The sequence below is a fragment of the Hermetia illucens genome, chromosome 1 (genome assembly GCF_905115235.1).
Source record: "Hermetia illucens chromosome 1, iHerIll2.2.curated.20191125, whole genome shotgun sequence".
Lineage (NCBI taxonomy): Eukaryota > Metazoa > Arthropoda > Insecta > Diptera > Stratiomyidae > Hermetia > Hermetia illucens.
Genome location: NC_051849.1, coordinates 154420534 through 154440447, shown reverse-complemented (window position 1 = coordinate 154440447; position 19914 = coordinate 154420534). Strand labels below are relative to the sequence as shown.

The window sequence follows — 19914 nt, the reverse complement described above, 5'->3', positions numbered from 1 at the left end:
AACAACTAAACCCATCGGGGCCATCTAAATTGAATTTCTTTTCATCAGAAAACATAACTGTTTTCCATTCATCTTCCCATTTCATATGTTTCCGTGCAAAATCTAACCGGGCGGTTTTATGGCACTGTGTTAGGTGCGGAGCTTTCGCGGGTTTCTTGTATTTTAAATTGATATCGGCCTGCAAAATTTGCTGAACACGCCTCTTTTTGATGGGAAGATTCAGTTTGGAAACAATTTCAGCCGGACTTAATTTATTTTTCGTCGCTTCATCCTTAATTTGTGTGATGAGCCTGTTTCCAACTTTTTTGTTTCCTTTCGGGTGCTTTCGGGCGGCGTATTTTTCCCCTAATTTGAAAAAATTTCGGATAACATTTAATGATCTGCCGATTTCCTTTGCTATAGCTCGCATACTGCATCCCAGATTCTTCATAGTGGCTGCTTTTACTCGTTCTGTTTCAGTTAATACTTTTCAACGTGGCATACTGTTGTTACTATATAAAACAATAATATAAGACTATGGATTTTAACCTATATAACATTAAACAATACTATTACTAATAACACACCGTTTTTTGTACGAAAAGCCCCCTCTAAACAACACACTATACATTTTTTTTCGTATGCACTTATAGAAATTGCGCAGTTGAAAACGGATTTTCACCATAAAAACATAGAAATTAGCACAACTAATCAGCTGATCACATTGCAAATGTCAAAACGCCTTCCCAGCAAACCCGAGAACAGATATTAATGCAAGTGGTCATGATACAGCAAGCGTTCTTTGTGCCTTCCTTGAAAATTATTAAAAATGCCATAGCACCTATAGAAATTGCGCTCACTGTAGTCCGAAATATTCAGTACTCCAAAAGCGTTATTATAGTTGCAAACGTAATATTGGCCAGAATAATGGACCGACTTTAAAATAGACCACTTACTTTGAAGAGAAAATTCGTGCGATCTTCTATTTAAAGATTGCCTATAATTTAGGAATTTGAAGAAGGAAAGAAATTCAGACCCTGTAGATATTATTTTTTAACTTTGCTATTATATGAGTATATAAGGAATTTCTGGGGGCAAACATGACTTTATATGTATAATACCTACTTACATCAAAATATATAATTTATAATAAAATTACCTAAATATGTGCTGTTTGTCAGAACCCAAAATATCTTCAGGGGGTCGACCATAACTCTAACGGCTTCCTGAAGAACTAGTCAGCACCAGTGATACCACCAGCACCACAATAAAATTGCGACATTGTAATGCAGATGGTATCCGGACGATCTTTTATCTGCTCGCTCCGTCATTTCATAGCATAATCAAAAACTCTTACACGGTTTACTCTCACATAACAACACTACGCGCCACTTGTACAACACAGATAAGAACACTACAATTGAATTCACTTGAATTTTGCATAATACAACTGACTATTTAATGGAGAGCACTTAGGGGCCTGATAATTTGAATTCCCATGCGACCCTTTTTAAAATCATTATTTTCATTTATGTTCCTTCAATCTGGCTGGAATGTTCTGCCTTAAAACAGGACGCCGCTGCACAAACGGAGATCACAGCGATCATTAATTAATAACTGGCAGAGTGCGTACGAACAATGAGTGGTATCACATCGTTCGGAATAAATCACTTACGACGGATAGCAATAAATAAATCGATAACTATATGAAAAAAATCAATAATAAATTAATAAAGAAACGAAATTATCATTGTACCGAAAGGTTGTTAAGTACGGCATAAATGGCGGCAGGAGATGGTATACGTGACTTCAACAAAGCAAGAATTGCATCCTGCAGTGGATATCGAGCGTGCATATATGTTACTAGTACATAATATCCATGCATGAAAATGAGAATCCTTGTTTTTGCATATCTGTGTCGTTTTTCGCTGAATTGTTTTTGAGCTGAATAATCATGGGAGCAGCAACTGACGATAATGGTACATCATCACGTATCTATTAAACGCAATGCACTCAGATTTTTCTGGTCCAGTGAAGCTCCGTTCCCTCCCTTTTTCACTGCAACCTTATCCTGATATTATACCCTAGGTATTTGCCAGTGTTCATGAAAAATATGTAAACTTTTTGTAGATATTACGTAGATCTGAAAAGTGAATTTCAATATGGTAATGTGGTTATGTTTCGCTGCATTATGTACAGAAATGCTTCGACTAGGATTTCCGTTCTGGAGCAAATAATGATATCGCTCAGTGAAAATGCATACTCCATTTTTCGATAAATTCAGAGTGAAGCTCTCCTTAATCAATTAGCCCCAGTGGCTTTTAGCTTCTATTCTACAAATTAATAGTCTGTTGCAGGGTATGATGGATAAAACTACTACAGCTACTAGAACTCAGCGTGTAAGCTGCTTTAATTCGAGTGAGACCCAACTGAAAAGACAAATTATTGAAAGCCACATCAAATGAATTCAGGTTGAAATCCAGACGTAACAGCCAACCGCTATGTATGTTGCACTTTCCTTCCTACCATCATTTTCTGAAAAGCTACAGATGCAACACAAATTCTCCCGCCAATTAGCAAATTCAATTAAGCTTTGATCAAACTACGTGCTCAATTATGCGTGTAACAAGACGGTATTTCCTTTAAACCCAGCTCTTATGGTGCCAAACTTTAATAGTAATACTGCACCCTCTAGAACTACTTCGGAATGAAGCTATGGAGAACATTCGCAAGCAAGGGATACAATTATGAAAAGCAATGAACATTGTTGAGTGTATGAATTAAGTGTTCTTTGTATTCGCCATTATTATCTGCAAAAAACAGGAACCCGTATCCCGTAAAAATATACAGCTTTCGCCCTAGTGACTGCTGCAAACAAGCCAGCATTGCGGAGAAATTTAATTTTTCCTGATGTTGTAGTGCTATCACATATCCCTTTCGAGACAGGGCAAAAATTCTGCTAGAAAACTATTTTCTGCATAAGAGTAAATCTAATGGGCTGTACGTCAGTCTCAGCTTTTGAAATTGTGCCACATAAACCTTTGCAGTAAAATAAACCCTGGCCCCCTCCTTCGGCAGCTGGTCCCTTAAGGTGTTGTTGTGGTATTGGATGTGTGCAGTTTTGATAGGAATCCCGGATATTTATTAGGGTTTTACCGAAATGTACTACTGAGCAGTGTTGAATTTTGAAAGATTCTATCTGTCAATCGCAGGCAAATTGGGTCGGAATAATCAACCCAGTCGGATCAACCGGATATTCGGTAGGAGTAAGGAAGCTCACAACATTAACTTTGGAGATGAAAAAGTTTTTATGAAGTGGGTGAACATTTTATTTCATTGGATATGTCCACTTAGGACAAGGATTCAGGAAATTTTCTGCCTTTGAATTGTATTTAGGTTAATTTGGGAAATGTTATGGACTATTGACTATTTCAACATGCGTTCCAAGCAGGGTTTCACAAGTGGATTAAGTAGAGCAGTTATAATTTAGTACAGCTGGCGAGCTAAATTTATCTTGGCATATGGTTCAGAAATGATGTGGTATAAGTTAACTAAATTGTTATGATAACTGTCTAGTACAGAAAATTTGGAACATATTGACTATAATACATTTTTTTCCAAGCAAGTAACTTTCCTGGCGACTAAAGCTGAAGGTTAGTCTAACAGAAGAAACCCCAGTATGACTTTCTAACGGACTTACATATATCACTTCACTATCCTCCGGCTTCAAAAGAATACGCTTGGCGAAGCAATTGGCCGCTGGGCAAGGCTATTTTTACGTACGCCGATGAATAATAAAATGACCTTGCAGCTCTTATAGTGCAGGTGCAACTACAATTAAAACGAACATCCGTATTAAATGTGAACGCAAAATGAATATCTGCTGTATAAGCTGAAGAGCTCAAGGATATCCTGCGCGTTTAAAGCCAAGAAAATTTCAGAGGATAAGTAAACTCCTCTGTTTTACTAGTTAGTGATGTACCATTCACTTCTTTGAATATCTATAACTGATTAATTATGTCGTGGAGGAAACCGCTCCGGAAAATCTTAATGTCAGTTACTAGCCATGACGGCAAATGATCAATTATTGTCGGGGGAAGAATGTAGAATCATAATTTGAGATGGGGCGATATTGACTTTTGAAAAGAGATATAACGATTGCAGAGTTTCTAAAAACGAGGAAACAAAAAATAGTATTGAAAAATTGTTTATTTTACCTCATTTTATTTAATCAAATCCATCACCAAAAAGTCGCTTGTATGTACTCGTGGATGCCGCTCCTTTTATGATTTCCGCGTCTCAGCTGAATTATCGCTTTATTGAGAGTGAAGTAACTAATCAACAGATTGGAAATGTATCAACAATATCTGGTGTGGAATCCTAGATGCAACAATCCACCCAAGGCCACTCTAGCACCATTTAACGTATGGGCGGTAGCGTGAAAAAACAGAACCAAACTTGGCACCCTGCAAGTTAGATAAGCTTCAACGACTAGCTTATGTGTGCATCACTGGCGCTATGACAATATACCTACCGGCGTCTACAGAGGCCCTTCTGGGACTTCTGAATAGTTTAGTTCGCCTCTCACTTCTGAGATGAAAAGTCTTCGAAAAATCTGTTTTAACTTCGGCAGTCACGCCAGACATAAGGAGCCTGCTCTGATAAATTTACGGTGTAAATTATATTTTTCATTTCTTCTTTTCGAAGGACATCAACCTGCTACCCAACAGGAGAGTGCCGTCTGAAAAAGCAGATTTCTTTTTTTATTCAAATAAACCTCAATCATTGCAGGATCACTCAAGCACCACATATGAATCTGAACTTGGAAATTGCCGCACGTTATAGAAAACGTCACGGTAGCGTATGGGTTACAGATTCGACTGGAGGAGAGTCGATATGAGCATTTAGTTCATAAGCCATACAATGTACTACGAGTCAGATCGCCAACGGCTTTGTGTGGACGAAGATAAGCATTTACACAAAGCCTACACCCCACCAAGTCTGGCACGGTTCGAATTCAAGGAAATACTTGACAATCTTGCTATTGACGCAAGGAGATGTAGTCTAAGCAGATCATCATAGAGATGTGGCTAGACCAATCTAACAAAACTATAATAAGGAAAGAGCTGTCCATGTGGGCCAATGCTTCGCCAGAGCATATGACACGTGCTTGCCTAGGATGTGCGCATTCCCCAGTAGAAGACCCAACTGATGAAACAGCGCGTCTATAAGGAAGGCCGCAAGACCCTCAAGCCCATCACCCAACGAAGAAGGAGGGAATTCTTCAAAGAGCTCTTTTCACCACTTCCAAACCTGCCATCAAATACTTGCGAATGATGATAGACGCGAAGCTCAGTTATAAACACTAATTGCAGTATGCTTGCGAAAACGCATCTAACGATAATGGCGAACGTGGCAGGGCCACGGTATGCTTCCAGGTTCCTTCTAGCTAAGGTGGTGTTCTACGCAGTTATGGGCAGGCAATACAGGTCACATGTAACGCAAACAAACTGAGCGCCGTCTACAGAGGAACCGCCCTAAGAGTGTGCTCGGCGTTCAGGGCTGCTTCAGATGACGGTGTTCGTCATCTCTGGAATGTCGCCGATTGATACTCCGGCAGATGAGATGATGAACATATACAACATAGGGTTCATCTCCCCTTCATCGCAGGTGAAGAATTCTGAAAGGAACAAATCTGTAAATAGAGGGTAAGAACATTGGGAATGCTCGGAAAAGGATCGGTAAACACACAGGCTAATCTCTGGCATCAGGAAGCGGTTGAAGAGACGGTATTACACTAGTTTAAACTGGATACCTAACCCAAACTGCCATGAAGTCCCAGAGGGCTTAGAGCACGTATTTTTCCACTCTCCACGATTTGTGCAAGGAAGGAAGAACTTAGAGGAGACTTTAGGATAGGTACTGGTAACAGAAAATTTGGTTCCAAGAATGGACCAAAGTAGAGTGAGCTGGCTCCGCCCTGTGATGCAATACTTTGTGGTGGTTAGTACTTCCACGGATCATGCGCAGAGTCGGGGTGGTTTTAGTGGCTAAAACACGCACACGCTGGCGTCTCCAGGCCAGTGGCTCATAAAGATTTCCACCTCCTCATACCTCAGGAGGACACGTTTGCTTACCTAGAAGAAGGCCGGAAGAGTATGCTGTAAATGCCCTTAATAAAAAGTCCGCAAATGGACAGAGAGGCGAGCGTCGATTTTAATTGGCTTGTTCGTTGAAAGGACGAAACCTCCTTAGTCGGACAAAATGTAAAAGATAGTTTGAAATTCTGCAAAGACGATAAAAATAGGTCCCTAAACTGTAAGGGCATAATCTAGCCAGAGGAAACAAAGACAAATTGCTTCCAAATGAATAACAAAGAATATTTCTCGTACCAACCTTACAAATGAATTCTTAGACTTTAGATGAGGGTTTTTATTAAGTACTCTCAACCGATATAGGGATGAGGTGTATCTTTAGGCTCATATTTCATGCATGTAAATGTACAATTTTTCGATAGGTTTGTTTCTGAAAATGAGGGCTGGAACGCCTTCAAATTTAACATTTCTACCACCTACTCCCACTGGTGTCAATAGGTCCAGCCTTTTTCAAGAAAGATATAACAAACAGACAAACAAAGGTAAAATTGGTGTTGATTTCAAGCAGAATGGTATGCCCAATAAATCCTTAAGTTAGGTGCTAAGTTGAAGATAGATAATTTGAAAAGTTGTTCAAGCCATGTTTGGTAGATAAGATTTTTTTGCTTCATAGATACTTCAGAAACTTTTATTATTCCTTGAACTGACAAGCGTATTGGAATGATGACATTCATGGAATTTGAAATATTTCCAGTTACCAAGAAACTGCCGGAAAAGTGTCATAGGATTGGCAATAATAAAGCACCAGTTTTGGATGGTATTCCCAATAAAGTTTTAAAGTCGACAGTGAAAACTAATCCCACACTCATCTTCAGGGTGTGCCTAAAAGAAGCAATATTTCTTGTCCAACGGAAAAAGCCAAATTTGGTATTGTGTCTTACGATAAGCAGCCTGAATGGGAAAGATGATAGAAGTTGTCAGATTGCAAATAAGTGCCAGTTCGAGTGTCAGCGTCTCATTTCACTGTACAATACAATACACATAGTAGTGAATCTGGTAAGGGACGCATTGGCGACTGTTATTAGCCTAGTCTGTATTAACAATGGAGGCCGAAAACACATTCAATTCCGCCAACTGGAATCAAAATTAAGGTGGAAATATGTAAAATAGGCATTCCTACATACTTTGTTAGTTTGATCGAGAGTTACAGATACGGATAGGGAGAGTATACAATCCCAGTCAAGGTATAAAAAGCTTCGGTACTGCGGTCTGTACTGCGCAATATATTATATAATGGTGTACTTGTCTTTCGCATCCTAGGAAAGATTGGGGTTGTTGGCTTCGCGGATGCTTTGGCACAGCAACATCCAAATGTGGAGATAAGTTTTAGTTTCATGTTGTTATACTTAATACTGTGCAGGTGATAGAGCGAGAGAAGTAGATAAACGAATGCACACTTACGACGAATGGGATTCGTTCCCGGGGCAACAAAATCGGGATGCTGACATTAAACAACAATTGGCCGTTAAAATGGCAATGATCCATTGTGGCGCCAACGACATAACAATATATCTTTTGGAATCTGCACTAATATGAAATAAAATTGTCGAAATCAAGGAAATAGACGAATATCAAACGTATAGATTATTTGATGTTGGTAACTTATAGTCGTGCTGCTTAACCAGTAACCGTACACGAAGTAAATGTAAAAGGAAGGTTGTGCCCTATGAGACCGTCGTTCTCCAATATTGGCGGGTGGGGGCTACCGTAGAGCGCCCCGATCCTTATTTAACAAAGTGCTGACGATTTCACTAGAGAAGAATGAAATAATCTTACTGTCCACCATTGCGAATCCCAAAGGAACATGGATCCAAGTCAAAGCCCTGATCAAAAAATCAGTCCACATATTTCTCGTAACTCGAAAAATAAGGCCGATATACGCCACCCTAAGCAGGAATGATTTGACATTCGAACCAACTTTACGACGGAGAGAATCCGCTACTGAACGGGATAAAATTTAAAGGAGCAGAAGAGTCACTATTTAAACAAATGTGACAATAAATGATAATACATCCACGCAGGCGTTGGGTTTATCTAGATTGATTATCTGTCGAATTTTGCGGTTATACATTGATCTATTGCCTAGTGGTAAGTGCAATCATAAATGCATCATATCTACAATAGCTCGGCCGAAGTGAAAAAAATAAAAGGTTTCCGCATGTCCTTTGAGGAGAGAACGATTGGGGTACATGAACCGCATGTAAATAATGTACAGAAATATTCAATGGTGAGTGTAACTTTCCTTCACAAGGAAAAACATCGGGAGATCCACATGCAGGTAAAGTTCCGTAATTACCAATAACAGCGATAATTCAAAAATCAAATCCAATAATGATCTATTGACATATTATATAAAAGTAATTATGCTGAATTTATTCGAATTGGTGACCTGTAACAAAAATCCTAAATATTAATTTGAAGTGAGATAACATGCACCAAATATGAAAAATTTGAGGCAATTATATCAGTTTATATATATTTGACAGCTAACCGCCACTACCGCAAAATTATCCACAAATCCAACATATTTTATAACGAATTTGGAGGATTTCAATGAATATTGGTTTGTCAAATGGAAAGCCCATTCAATCAGAACTACTGAATTTGCCAGTCGATTCTACCGTAAGTAAATTGATTAAGGTGAATTTGGTTATGACATAATGGGATTTCGAAATGCCAAAAGCTATATATTTGCCCACAACAACCACCCTGTAAACATTAGAACTGAACAATTATTCCACAGTTTACCTATGCCATAACTCCAGGAGACCGAGGTTCCCACCATTCGACCCTATAACCATTTAAGCAAATCAAATTTACTCTACAGTGTCCAGCCCGGAAGTGGGAATCATGACTGTCTAACCGCCGAAAGCAGCAATAACAGCAGAAATGGAAAAGTTAGAAATATTTAAAGCTACAAATTAAATTCCATCTGACCTCAATTACTCCAGAAAACACAAAACTTTTTTCGAAATATGTAAAAGTTAGGGAGAAATCTACAGTGAAAACATTTCCACTTTGAACTTATTTCCGACACAACTGTGGTGGTGGCATGAAACAGAGTTTTTCCTCTGTTTTCCCTAAAAAAATCTCGATTGTCAATTTCATAAGCCAGCAACTTCCTCATTTGATAAGGGATGATTGGTAAGTGGGAATGAAACAATGGCACGCATCACATTTGACCAGATGGCTCGTGTTTTCCATTTTCGGTGAATAAAGGAGCAGCTTTCCAGGAGAAAAACAATGCAGATTAATAAAAAGACGTGGATAGAAACCCAGGACAGCAGAATACATTATAATTTTAAGAAAAACTTTTTCAATGGTTGCGGCGTTTATTGGCTGAGAGAGAGTATTTATAATTCCCTAGATTTATTCGTCCCAGTGAAGATATTCCCAGGAGAAACGTAAAACAAGTAAGTATTGTCCAATGATGGCCGTGTTATATCAGAAGCAGAATAAAGAATATCTTCCGGATATCAGAAGATATTCTAGCTTATCTTTTTTCGACGGTCTTGATTTGTTAGCGAAAAACAATGATTTGCAAGCGCTACTTTCTCACTGATTCTCCCCTGGTGTAGCGGTGCCTACATCCTTGGACTGAATTTAGAAATTCCGCAGAAGCGGAACATGGCAAAAATCGGAAGAGCATTTCAAAACTATTTTAAGAGTTCTTCCAGCAGCTCCGACTCAAATTTTATATGACAAAGGTATGTATAGGTCCTTGGGGAGCCGAAAACTTAATATGGGACAAAATGTTGACACGGGACCGTTGTTCAATATCTATATGTTCTCGCATACATGTAGATTTAGGGAGAAGCATGTATACACAAAAAAATCCTATTTCTCCTGCTTATCGGATCTCAGGGAATATATCGCCTGCGGGTTATTGGTTCCAAGAGTTAAAGATAAAACATAACAAACAAAACATGATTAGAGTATCGGGTTCGGAAACAACTTGACCGGGAAGCGGTGGCAGAAGACCTGCTAGGAAACGGAAGATTTCCTTCCCATTGTGACATCTGTAAGGTCAGGAGGGAATTTTGTGCGAAATCGGTTTTATATCGCACCAACATAACATAAGACAATATCTCCAAGTCTACTGGCATCGGAACCCATCATATCATAACCCGTTCACACAAAAGCTTCTCGTGCGTCAGGATTCAATAGGATTAGATGAAACACATATTTGATATGAGTGAGGAGACTTCGGACAGATAAATTCATGACCTTCTCGAATATTGATGAGCAATTTCGCATTTATTGTGTATATAGCATACACGATAAATAAATATATTTGTGTTTTTGGGGCTTATGGGGTAAACATATAAATATGGATATAATGAAGGGTATAATGAAGTGGAGGAGAGAAAGGACCTTTACGTGCAAATGGATTTTATTTACATTATGGTGAAACCCTGGTCAGTGTTTTTCTTTCCTCCCTTAAAATCTTGCATATTATGGGGTTTTCAGCCAGAGGTAACGGACTCAAAGCTCCATACATTTCCAGCTTAAGTGTTTTGAATAACAGTTCAGAAAAGGGAGATGATGTTTTTATGAAAATATTTGTGGCGTTTATTGGCAATAAATCAGCATATTTATTTTTATTGGTTTTCATTTTACCTGAAAGAAGTGAGGACGTGATGTGGTGAAAAGTAGGCGATAACATGGGAGTACTGGGTATACCATGGCAGATCAAGTTTGTATCAAAAATTTAGCTGCATCCCACAAAGGAAGATGAATCTTCTTTTAGGAAAACTTCAGATATATTCAACCGATGGATTATTCATTAAGCTTTTTCTGGGGGCTGGTAATGTATCGAAAGTCAAGAAAAGAAAAATGTGTCTGCCTTCTCAGGTAACGTCAAGTCCGAGACTTTAACTGTTGACATTGAAGTCCATAGCTTATCTATTTTTTACTAGAATATTCTGGGGAACCACTTGAATTCTGGTCCATAGGTTAACCATCCCTGATTCTCCAATGGTTTTAATAACTTTCCATAAAAATTTCATAGAACACATATCATAGAGGATTAGAAATGTATTAAAGAGACCTGGAAAAGGATGGAACACATTTTCAGCATTCGGCAATGGTGGTTGATGTGGTATGCCACATGTAAAAGCCAGAGACAACCACATCCAAGAAGGAATGGTCTTCATTCTATAAAAGCGGCTTATAGTACGAATGGCAAAGAAAATAACTTGCGAAGGGGAGCTGATCACTACCAGTATTGCGAGTAATCGTAATATGACATTCTAACAGACCATCCGTCATATTTTGGCTAACAAAATAGTTGAAATAAGCTTAATTCTGCACCACATAGAAAGCAACTTTACTGAAGCAAAATAATCTCCGGGTAATTGTGCTAGACCTCCAGTTCAATTTGGATCTATCTGTTGAATAGGGAAATACCACACACCAAGATTGTGCTACAATATTCTAAATAAATGTACTTTTAATTAGTTTGTGTTGGGAATTACTAGCGGTTGGCGAATTAGTTGCTAATGCAATCTTATTTCAACAATAGTTGTAGTTGTAGTTGAGCCATTAAGAAATTTTCTAAAATGGATTAGACCAGAAAACTATTACGAAGGTTACCCGGCAACATCGGAAAGCCTTTTGGAGTCTATAAAAGTTTGTTTAAGTTTGAGTTGATAGGAGTTGTGGACGACGTCCGTGTTGTGAAAAAAAAATTCTGTGGGGGAATAGTATTCCCAACCACTTTTCTGCACATTGAGCCGCCAAAAAGGAGAAATACAGCCGTATTCGTATTCACTTGTGTAAATACCAAAATATTCACTTTTTCGAATGCGAATATATTCGTATTCGTATTCATAGAAAATCGTCGTCCGAATTTATTCGTATTCCTATTTACGAATACAAAATACAAAACACGAGTTCTTAACCTGCTGTAAAAATACTTATTTTCCGTTGTTAAGCTATGTTTTGTTGTATTGACAATGAGATGTTAGTTAAAGTTGCCTGTTTGAAATACCCATGAATCAAAAGATGGAAATTGCAGTTCCGTTGAAAATAAGTATTGAGGGGCTTTTAATTTTTCGAGAAGTTGCGATTTTTTGGAGGTGCATTATGGACACAACTGGGACGTAAAAGCGGTAATATGAATCGAAAAGTGCGAAAAATATTAAATTAAAGAAAACCCTTAAGAAGAGAACATGCATCAAGGAACTGTTTCCAGAAGTTTTACGAGTAGAAAAGAGTGAGTTATATTTAAAATTCTGATGTTCACTCCTTTTGCGACTAAGCACTGATAAATTTACGGCAGATTTCTAATAAACTTTTCTGGTTCCTTCAAGGATTTGTATACCGAATCCAAGGAAGAATGGAATACAATGCTTCTTACAAATACGCATGAGCAAAAGTAAAAGAATTATAATAATTTCGAGAAAAAGTAACTATTTCCTCTTAACCCTTTCCAAACTTTCGTAAGAACTTAGTTACACTTAGCTTAAAGAGTTCTAGCTATCCCCAACCCCGACTTTCAATGACATCAGAGACAGAAATAAGGTGGGCATGCAGACAGTAGTTATTTCGGCGCCACGTGATAAAAAGAGTTAAAATTCGGCACTTTCTGATTCCTTTGACACCTTTGCTTGCATTAGCGATAACGAGCTTGGACCCAGCATTCATAGTCATTAGAATTAAATCAGATAACAGAAAATATTCAGATGAACAGCCAAATTTAACCAAAACGAAACAAATTAGTGACTGAGAATATTTTGAATTAAAAACGAATTTGCAAGCAGGTAAATCATACCTGCTGTAAACAAAAACTCATTCCTCAATTCATAATTCAAAAGGCACTAGATGATATATGGCAGAACTATTTCCAAATTAAGCCGCGCTTTTCAGCAAAAGCAGGTATCAATTCAATGCTGATAATTCCTAACGAATGCAGAAAAATAACGAAAGCAACTAAATGCTTAGTTTTTCAACTCCTAAATCGCAAAACATCCCCACTAATTCCACTCCTAGGTAAGTTTATACTGTATTAGTCAAGAGAGTTCCAAAGAATGAAGTCACTTGTTTGGAAACCAATTTCTAGCTATGACAGGGAATCCAAAAGGACATCCGACATCCGCTTAAGGGTAACGTGATAACACTATAAGCAAACCAGCCCCACCAAGATAATGAAAAGTCAATTTCGAGCTTCAAAAAATTAAGGATGTAGAAAAAGAAACAGACCAGACCGCGGACTAGAGAAAGGTGAAAGGCCGAAATAATGCTTAAAATCACTAATAGGAGGCCAATACAGATTTGGGTTACTGTCTTTTTGGCATAGTGCTCGGGGTTCGAATTACAATACTGTCTAGAATCCCTTCTGGCAATTACGAACTCCGTCGAGTGGAAAAGCGATTTTATAAACAGAAAAGGGAAAGCCTGGGTTGTGTCTATACATTCATATCGATGCTCAGCATGCCGAGACAAAGAGGAAAATCTGATTCCCGATCGTAAGGGCATATTGGAGGGATGGGTTGAGTACTTTGATGATCTACTCAACCACCACAATACCGGCGACTGAAGATGACGGACAAATGCTGCTACCAGCAAGCATGGAAGAAACAGTTCGTGCAATTCATCGGCTTCAAAACCATAGGTTGCCATGAGCCAATGGAATTACATTATATAGGTTAAATATGAAAGCGAACAAATACACCAAACCGGTGTGGACCTGTAAAACAATGCCTAACGATTAACAACGAGGCATCATCTGTCCCATACATAAAAAACGAAATATTACGCAGTGCAGCAATTGCAGAGGTATCATGTTGCTGAGTACTATCTAGAAGATATTCTCAGCTATCATGCTAGGTCGGATAGCCCCATACACCCAGAACATCATTGGCCTATAGCAAAGAGGCTTCACTTCAGGCAAATCAACAACAGATCAGATTTTCTCTCTGCGCCAAGCGATGGAAAATCTGTGGGAAAATGGTCATCATTTACGCCATCTTTTAGCCGATTTCAAGTCTATGATAGCGTGGCAAAAGGGCACTATTCATGGTAGAAAAATAAGACGTGGCAGACCCTGCCTCAGATGGAGCAATGGTGTAGGTTAGGACGCTAGGGAGCTTTTAGGTATATCAATTTGGTGGGCCTCGGCGCAAACCCGGGATGACTAGATTTTCTTACTAAGGCAAGCCTAGATCGAACGCCCCTTGTTGCGCCGTTGATGATCACTACTGACACGCATATTCGTGTAGAAAGCATCTGCTTGACCTAAATAACCGGTTACAAAGTCCGTATTAATTCTAGTCTGACCTCTGCATAGTAGATTAAAAAATTGAGCTGACAATCAGTCCACTGGAAAAGTCAACAACTCAGTAGATGAAGTCTGGACATTAGGCTGTTATCTTACTATGAAAGGTATTGTAAGAAGTTTTGGGATGAAATGAGCCGGTCTCTTTGCTAATAATAGTAGGCTTTACACCAAAGTTTCTACAATTGGACTTTAAATTAAACCCACAAAAAGTATCTATCACGTTGCGGTTCAAATCCAGCTAGGAGCTCAGTGTAAATTCACCTGAGTTTAAAAATGAAGGGATTTCAGAGCTTTTCCCTAATAGCAAAGATTTCCTTCTACTCATATGAAAAGACAGATATATAGTAGTGGTTGGCTTACACAAAATGAAGGAAGGTAATGCTTCTTATTAAGTCCGACCCACATCTAAGCTGAAATATTGAGAAAGCCCCCACAAGTAAATCAAAAAATTTTCCCATTTATATCATTTAATGGAAGCACAACGGGCGCAGATTGTAATACTGTCATACAAGTCCTTACAATATGATAAAAAATTCAAAATGTTTGTTATGAAGGAATCCAGATTGAATATAAAAGCAACTAATAATTTCGACCAATCAACTCTGCGCAGGGAGCAGCAGCGTAACAAAAGCCGTAAATAAGACAACAACAACTTTCGGTTATGATTCTCCCGGGGCAGCAGTAGGGCACTATCTAGCGAGGGATTTCCCACCTGGACAAGACCAAACTGAGGGGTTTATGGGGGTCCGGTTCGTTATTAATTTACTGCAAACTTAAGACCTTGTCGATCCTCTAAGAAACTAAGTTGAATAAATTTTAAAAATTCGGCTAGTAATCTGTACCGTCAAAAGGACGTTAGCAGCAGAGGGTGTTAAAATTTGAAAATGATTTGTTTCAAATGTCTTCCAATAGAAATACCCAAGCATTCATAAAGGCAAGATGTTGAAGGTTGCGTATCTGAGGTTCCAATATTGTTTGGGAGGGTCATTTTACGGGTTATAAACTGGCATCTATTTATCATGGAATGAGTTTGTATAGAGATAAATGACCTTTTCCGACTGAGATATGGTTAATATGCGACTGCATCTGTGAATCCCACCAGATCGTAGTGTCTCTAGTGATACAATCCTAGTTTGTTTCTTTGCATGGGCAGATCTTTCGTTTTCCATGATCCTCCCATTTCACCACCAATACTGGCGGATACTGCATTGGATTTTTCTCAGTAGATTGACATAGAAATGTGACGACTTTTAGGCTTTTCTGAACTAAGACTTCTATGACGACGAAATTAGACGCATGCTGTTTATGCTTTTCTTGTATGAGTAATTTCGCAATGAATAAAATTATGTATGTCGACATCAACCTATTACATATGTTGCCAGAGGTTACCAGCATCTCGATCTATTATTGATTGTATTATATAAGAGAAACCTAACCAATGGTTGTTATGCAAATAATTAATTATGAACGACATCGTCTATTGCCGTTGGCACTGCGAATTCATTTATTTATTTGTATACTAACTCCTCAGCTCAATTAATACATGCGGTAGCCCACTAATTTCACAAATGCATTAAGTTAAATTAAATTTAGAACTATATTGAGATTATTCTCAAAATTTTTAGAGCTTCGTTTCATCAAAGCCATCTTCCTCAAATATAAATTTATGTCGAAAATTTCATCTATTCCTTGGACTCGCTTCAGTCACATAGCTGATGATGGAGTTTCTGTCAACATGGAATGCCTGCATCGCTTCCTTATCCAAAATTCATCAAACCGCATTACCATTTTTCCACCCTGGCTTATTTATTTATGATATACACGCATCTGTCTTCATCAAGTCAGTACTTCGCAGGATGATAATGTCCCTATTCGATGTCTATATCCTCTTGCTTCCTAGAAAGTTATTGGAACAAGAATATTAATTTTAATTGCTTGGCACTTTGTGCCACGACTTTGCACATGTTTTAGGGACCAGATGTGCAGATGTATGCGACAACAAGTGCAAATATGCATTTTCGTACTTGTTCCACTCTATATGAATAAATATGCATATCAGTAATTTAATGCACATGGTGGATTCCCTTGGTGTTATTCCAAAGGTTGCCCTGGCAGTGTTCCATTTACATTTACTTGCATTTTGGGGGAATAATATAAAACTGGCTGTTGGGAAGCGCATCTATTTTTGGTTTTAGTACGGACTTATGCCGTTGAGGAGAAATTTCAGGATTATTTTGTAATTAAGATATTACATTATTTTAAGATAGTTGGTGTAGAGAGTAGTACCGCGCATGCTGCCAATCGTGGTTAGTATGCAGTAGCGGTACATTTGGGTGACCGATATAGCCCCAATTAAAATGAATTTTATACGAGTAAATACAGGTTTAATCAATGCCAATAAGTGCTGTCAATGCAACAAACTACTATCCATCACCTTGTTAGATATCTCAAACTTACAAAATATTCTCCTCGACGTTCAAAACGTATTCTACAAATTTAAGGAGTCTAGGGTCAATCCATATAATCTCCCCCACCTCAAACCACTTAAACGTGAGAGAATTCTGATCTAGAAAAAAGTTAACCTTTCAAGCATAAAAAATTCACAAGACATTTCAACTTTTGCTACTGTACATTTGTATATCCTCTGCTACCGAAAGATAAATTGAAGGGTTAACATTACGAGAAACTTTGATAAATTGACGCCATTTACAAGGGTTTTATTTAAATGAAACCAGAGAAAAAAGAAGAAATTCGCTGAAGATGGTGGAGATTGATTGGTGATGAAAAAAATTTTATAGTTCTATCACGTCCTGATTTCGTCCTTTTTTCCTGGTCGGGCAACGCGCGTTTGAATTATTAAATTGAAATCAATTGGAAGCGGCTCAGTATGTGTACGTTGGATGGTTGAGGCTGTGTTATTATCAACATGAATAATTTTCTTGAATTAAAGTTTGAAATTTTTAGGACGTGCAGTGGTTTTGGAATTTTTGGATGTTTATTGAATCAGGACATTTTTCTTGAGTTGCTTTAGATATTTTCTAAGGAACTAGGGCAATATAGTTTGCTGAGGTTGAATATTTGTTTAGAATCATTTGAACTGAAATCTGCCACGGGTGAATATGATACGTCACTTAATAATGCTTACTCATGTCATATGAAATGCGTGTGGCATTTATATATAGAAGCCTAGACAATGTGGAAGAAAAAAATCTGACTTTGCTATTTATTGCGTTATCTGAATTCATATTACATGAGTTAACGAGTTACGCAATCTAATCCTCACGGGTGTTCAAGTGCCTTTCAAATTCAAAAACACAGCAGGGTAGCTAAAAAGTTTAAAAAAAACAAGTCGGATACCGAAAACTCGTCGTTATCGGCGATATCCAATTCGATGTGGTACTGACAATTTAACTCTTAGGGGGTAGTAATTTGATGCAAAAGAGGCAAGTTTAACCTACTATAAATTTGTTAATAATAGTAGAATTTCTACTAAAATTTCCGGTATCCTACTCCATATTAAAATATACACTACTGCAACGGATCTAGAATGAACATAACAATGATTTACAGTCGATTTTCAAAATATAATTATGTACTGTTAACTTTGAGCAGATATTGTGCACGGACCACTATATTTTTTCAAATTTTTCAGCTGGATAGTTTGTGAGACTGGATCCTTGAAGTAATTGACTACTTTATAACCAATGTCAAAACTAATGCCTGTTTCGGAAAGTACTCCTCGATACTTTTCATTTGATACCCCACATGGCTACATTCGCTGGAAAAAATGTGTCAATAGAAGCGAATATTGCAAGTGAAGAAAGAAATAATATATAACAATAACAAAAACATTGTCAATTTATTCTTAAGCTGATTTTTGGGGCAATCTTTCTGTGGAAATACTCTGCATTCAGTTCAATCCGGTGGAATGCGAAACCACAATCTATATAGAACTGATTTTATATGTACTCGGGTTTTATATACATTATTTGAGAATTGTGTATTCATCATCATCAACGGCGCAACAACCGTTATCTGGTCTAGGCCTGCCTTAATAAGGAACTCCAGACATCCCGATTTTGCGCCGAGGTCCACCAATTCGATATCCCTAAAAGCTGTCTGACGTCCTGACCTACGCCATCACTCCATCTTAGGCAAGGTCTGCCTCGTCTTCTTTTTCTACCTTAGATATTGTCGTTATAGACTTTCCGGGCTCGATCATCCTCATCCGTATGGACCGTAACCTATTGAGCCGGATTTTATCTATAACCTGACGGTCATGGTATCGCTCATAGATTTCGTCATTATGTAGGCTACGGAATCGTCCATCCTCATGTAGGAGGCCAAAAATTCTTCGGAGGATTCTTCTCTTGAACGCGGCCAAGAGTTCGCAAATTGTGTATTGATAAATTTAATTGTAAATCAGTAGACAAAGAGTCAGGCTCAGGGACAGGAAATATGTCAGCCAAAAGAGAAAAACGACAGGAGGTGCCTTACCAGAAGAAGAGGGATTGAGTCTAAATACTACTACATACTATATAGGAAGTTTTTGAAACTTGTTCGCCACCTTATATGAACGAACTTCTTTAAGCGGGAAGTACTGATCAGGGGAAGGGGAACCCTCCCATCTAGATTAAATTGCAGATTTCCGAAAGCACAGGAGAAATTACATCGCCCATAAACAAACTATCAATAAAGGCAGATGCGCTGGTGACATACAGGTACAGTGTCTTATTAACTACAGGAACTGCGGACACATTTCCCAAAACTGTATTATTGAGTACAACTTCTGCCGTAGGCGTTCCAACCATTGGAATGAACTTGATTGTGAAATATGAGACCCTGCCAACTGACACATCCTTTCATTATTCTCACCTAGGACAGCTAGGGAAATTCACAACCAAAGACATATACACGGTGCATAAAGATGGCTCTGCGGTTTGCGCAATTCTGTAACAGGGATTCAAAGAAACGACTCGCCCCATAGGCCAACTGTAACCTCTCACTAAACACCAGATATAGCAGATCCAATAGTCGCCACGTAACAATTAGATTCAGGACCTGCAAGAAAATTGGACAGACCTAAATTCGAGGTAACGAAAATGAAGTTCCAGGCGATGTTCGACTATTAAAAACCACATAGACAAGTCTACTTCACATAAGGCAAAACCCGTCTTCTGCTGGGCATTTTTTTAAGCTCAGGAGTGTTTCCTAAATGATGAGGAAGTATATTGACTTAATCTTCACAGCTGTGGACTTCATTCTCATCAAAATCCACGACCAACTTAAAAACTTCATGGACATACATTCACATCTCGGCTTGATTATCAAGAACAAAAAATATTGCTTGTACGTCAGTGTGAACAGTGGAAGTAAAGAATGACACCACATTAATAAAGCCATATTGGATATAACAACGTTCCGATATATATGTATTTGCTTTACCCAAAAGTTCGAGTACTCAGAAGTAATTACAAAATCCTAGTATCCAGTAGGTTT

The 19914-nt window shown here is 38.2% G+C and overlaps 1 protein-coding gene across 10 annotated transcripts in view; it reads right to left on the bottom strand.

Moving 5' to 3' along the window:
• LOC119647833 (neural-cadherin) overlaps positions 1 to 19914 on the bottom strand; it is a 1165868-nt gene that overhangs the window by 332129 nt on the left and 813825 nt on the right. Inside the window, exon 2 of one of the 10 annotated variants that reach the window (XM_038049135.1) lies at positions 1139 to 1681. The exons of 8 other annotated variants lie outside the window; for them this stretch is intronic. In XM_038049135.1, coding sequence (XP_037905063.1) covers positions 1139 to 1190 — 52 coding nt within the window. In that variant the 5' untranslated portion in view covers positions 1191 to 1681. The remainder of the gene's footprint in view (positions 1 to 1138; positions 1682 to 19914) is intronic. One more of the 10 variants, XM_038049142.1, reaches the window with a different exon arrangement.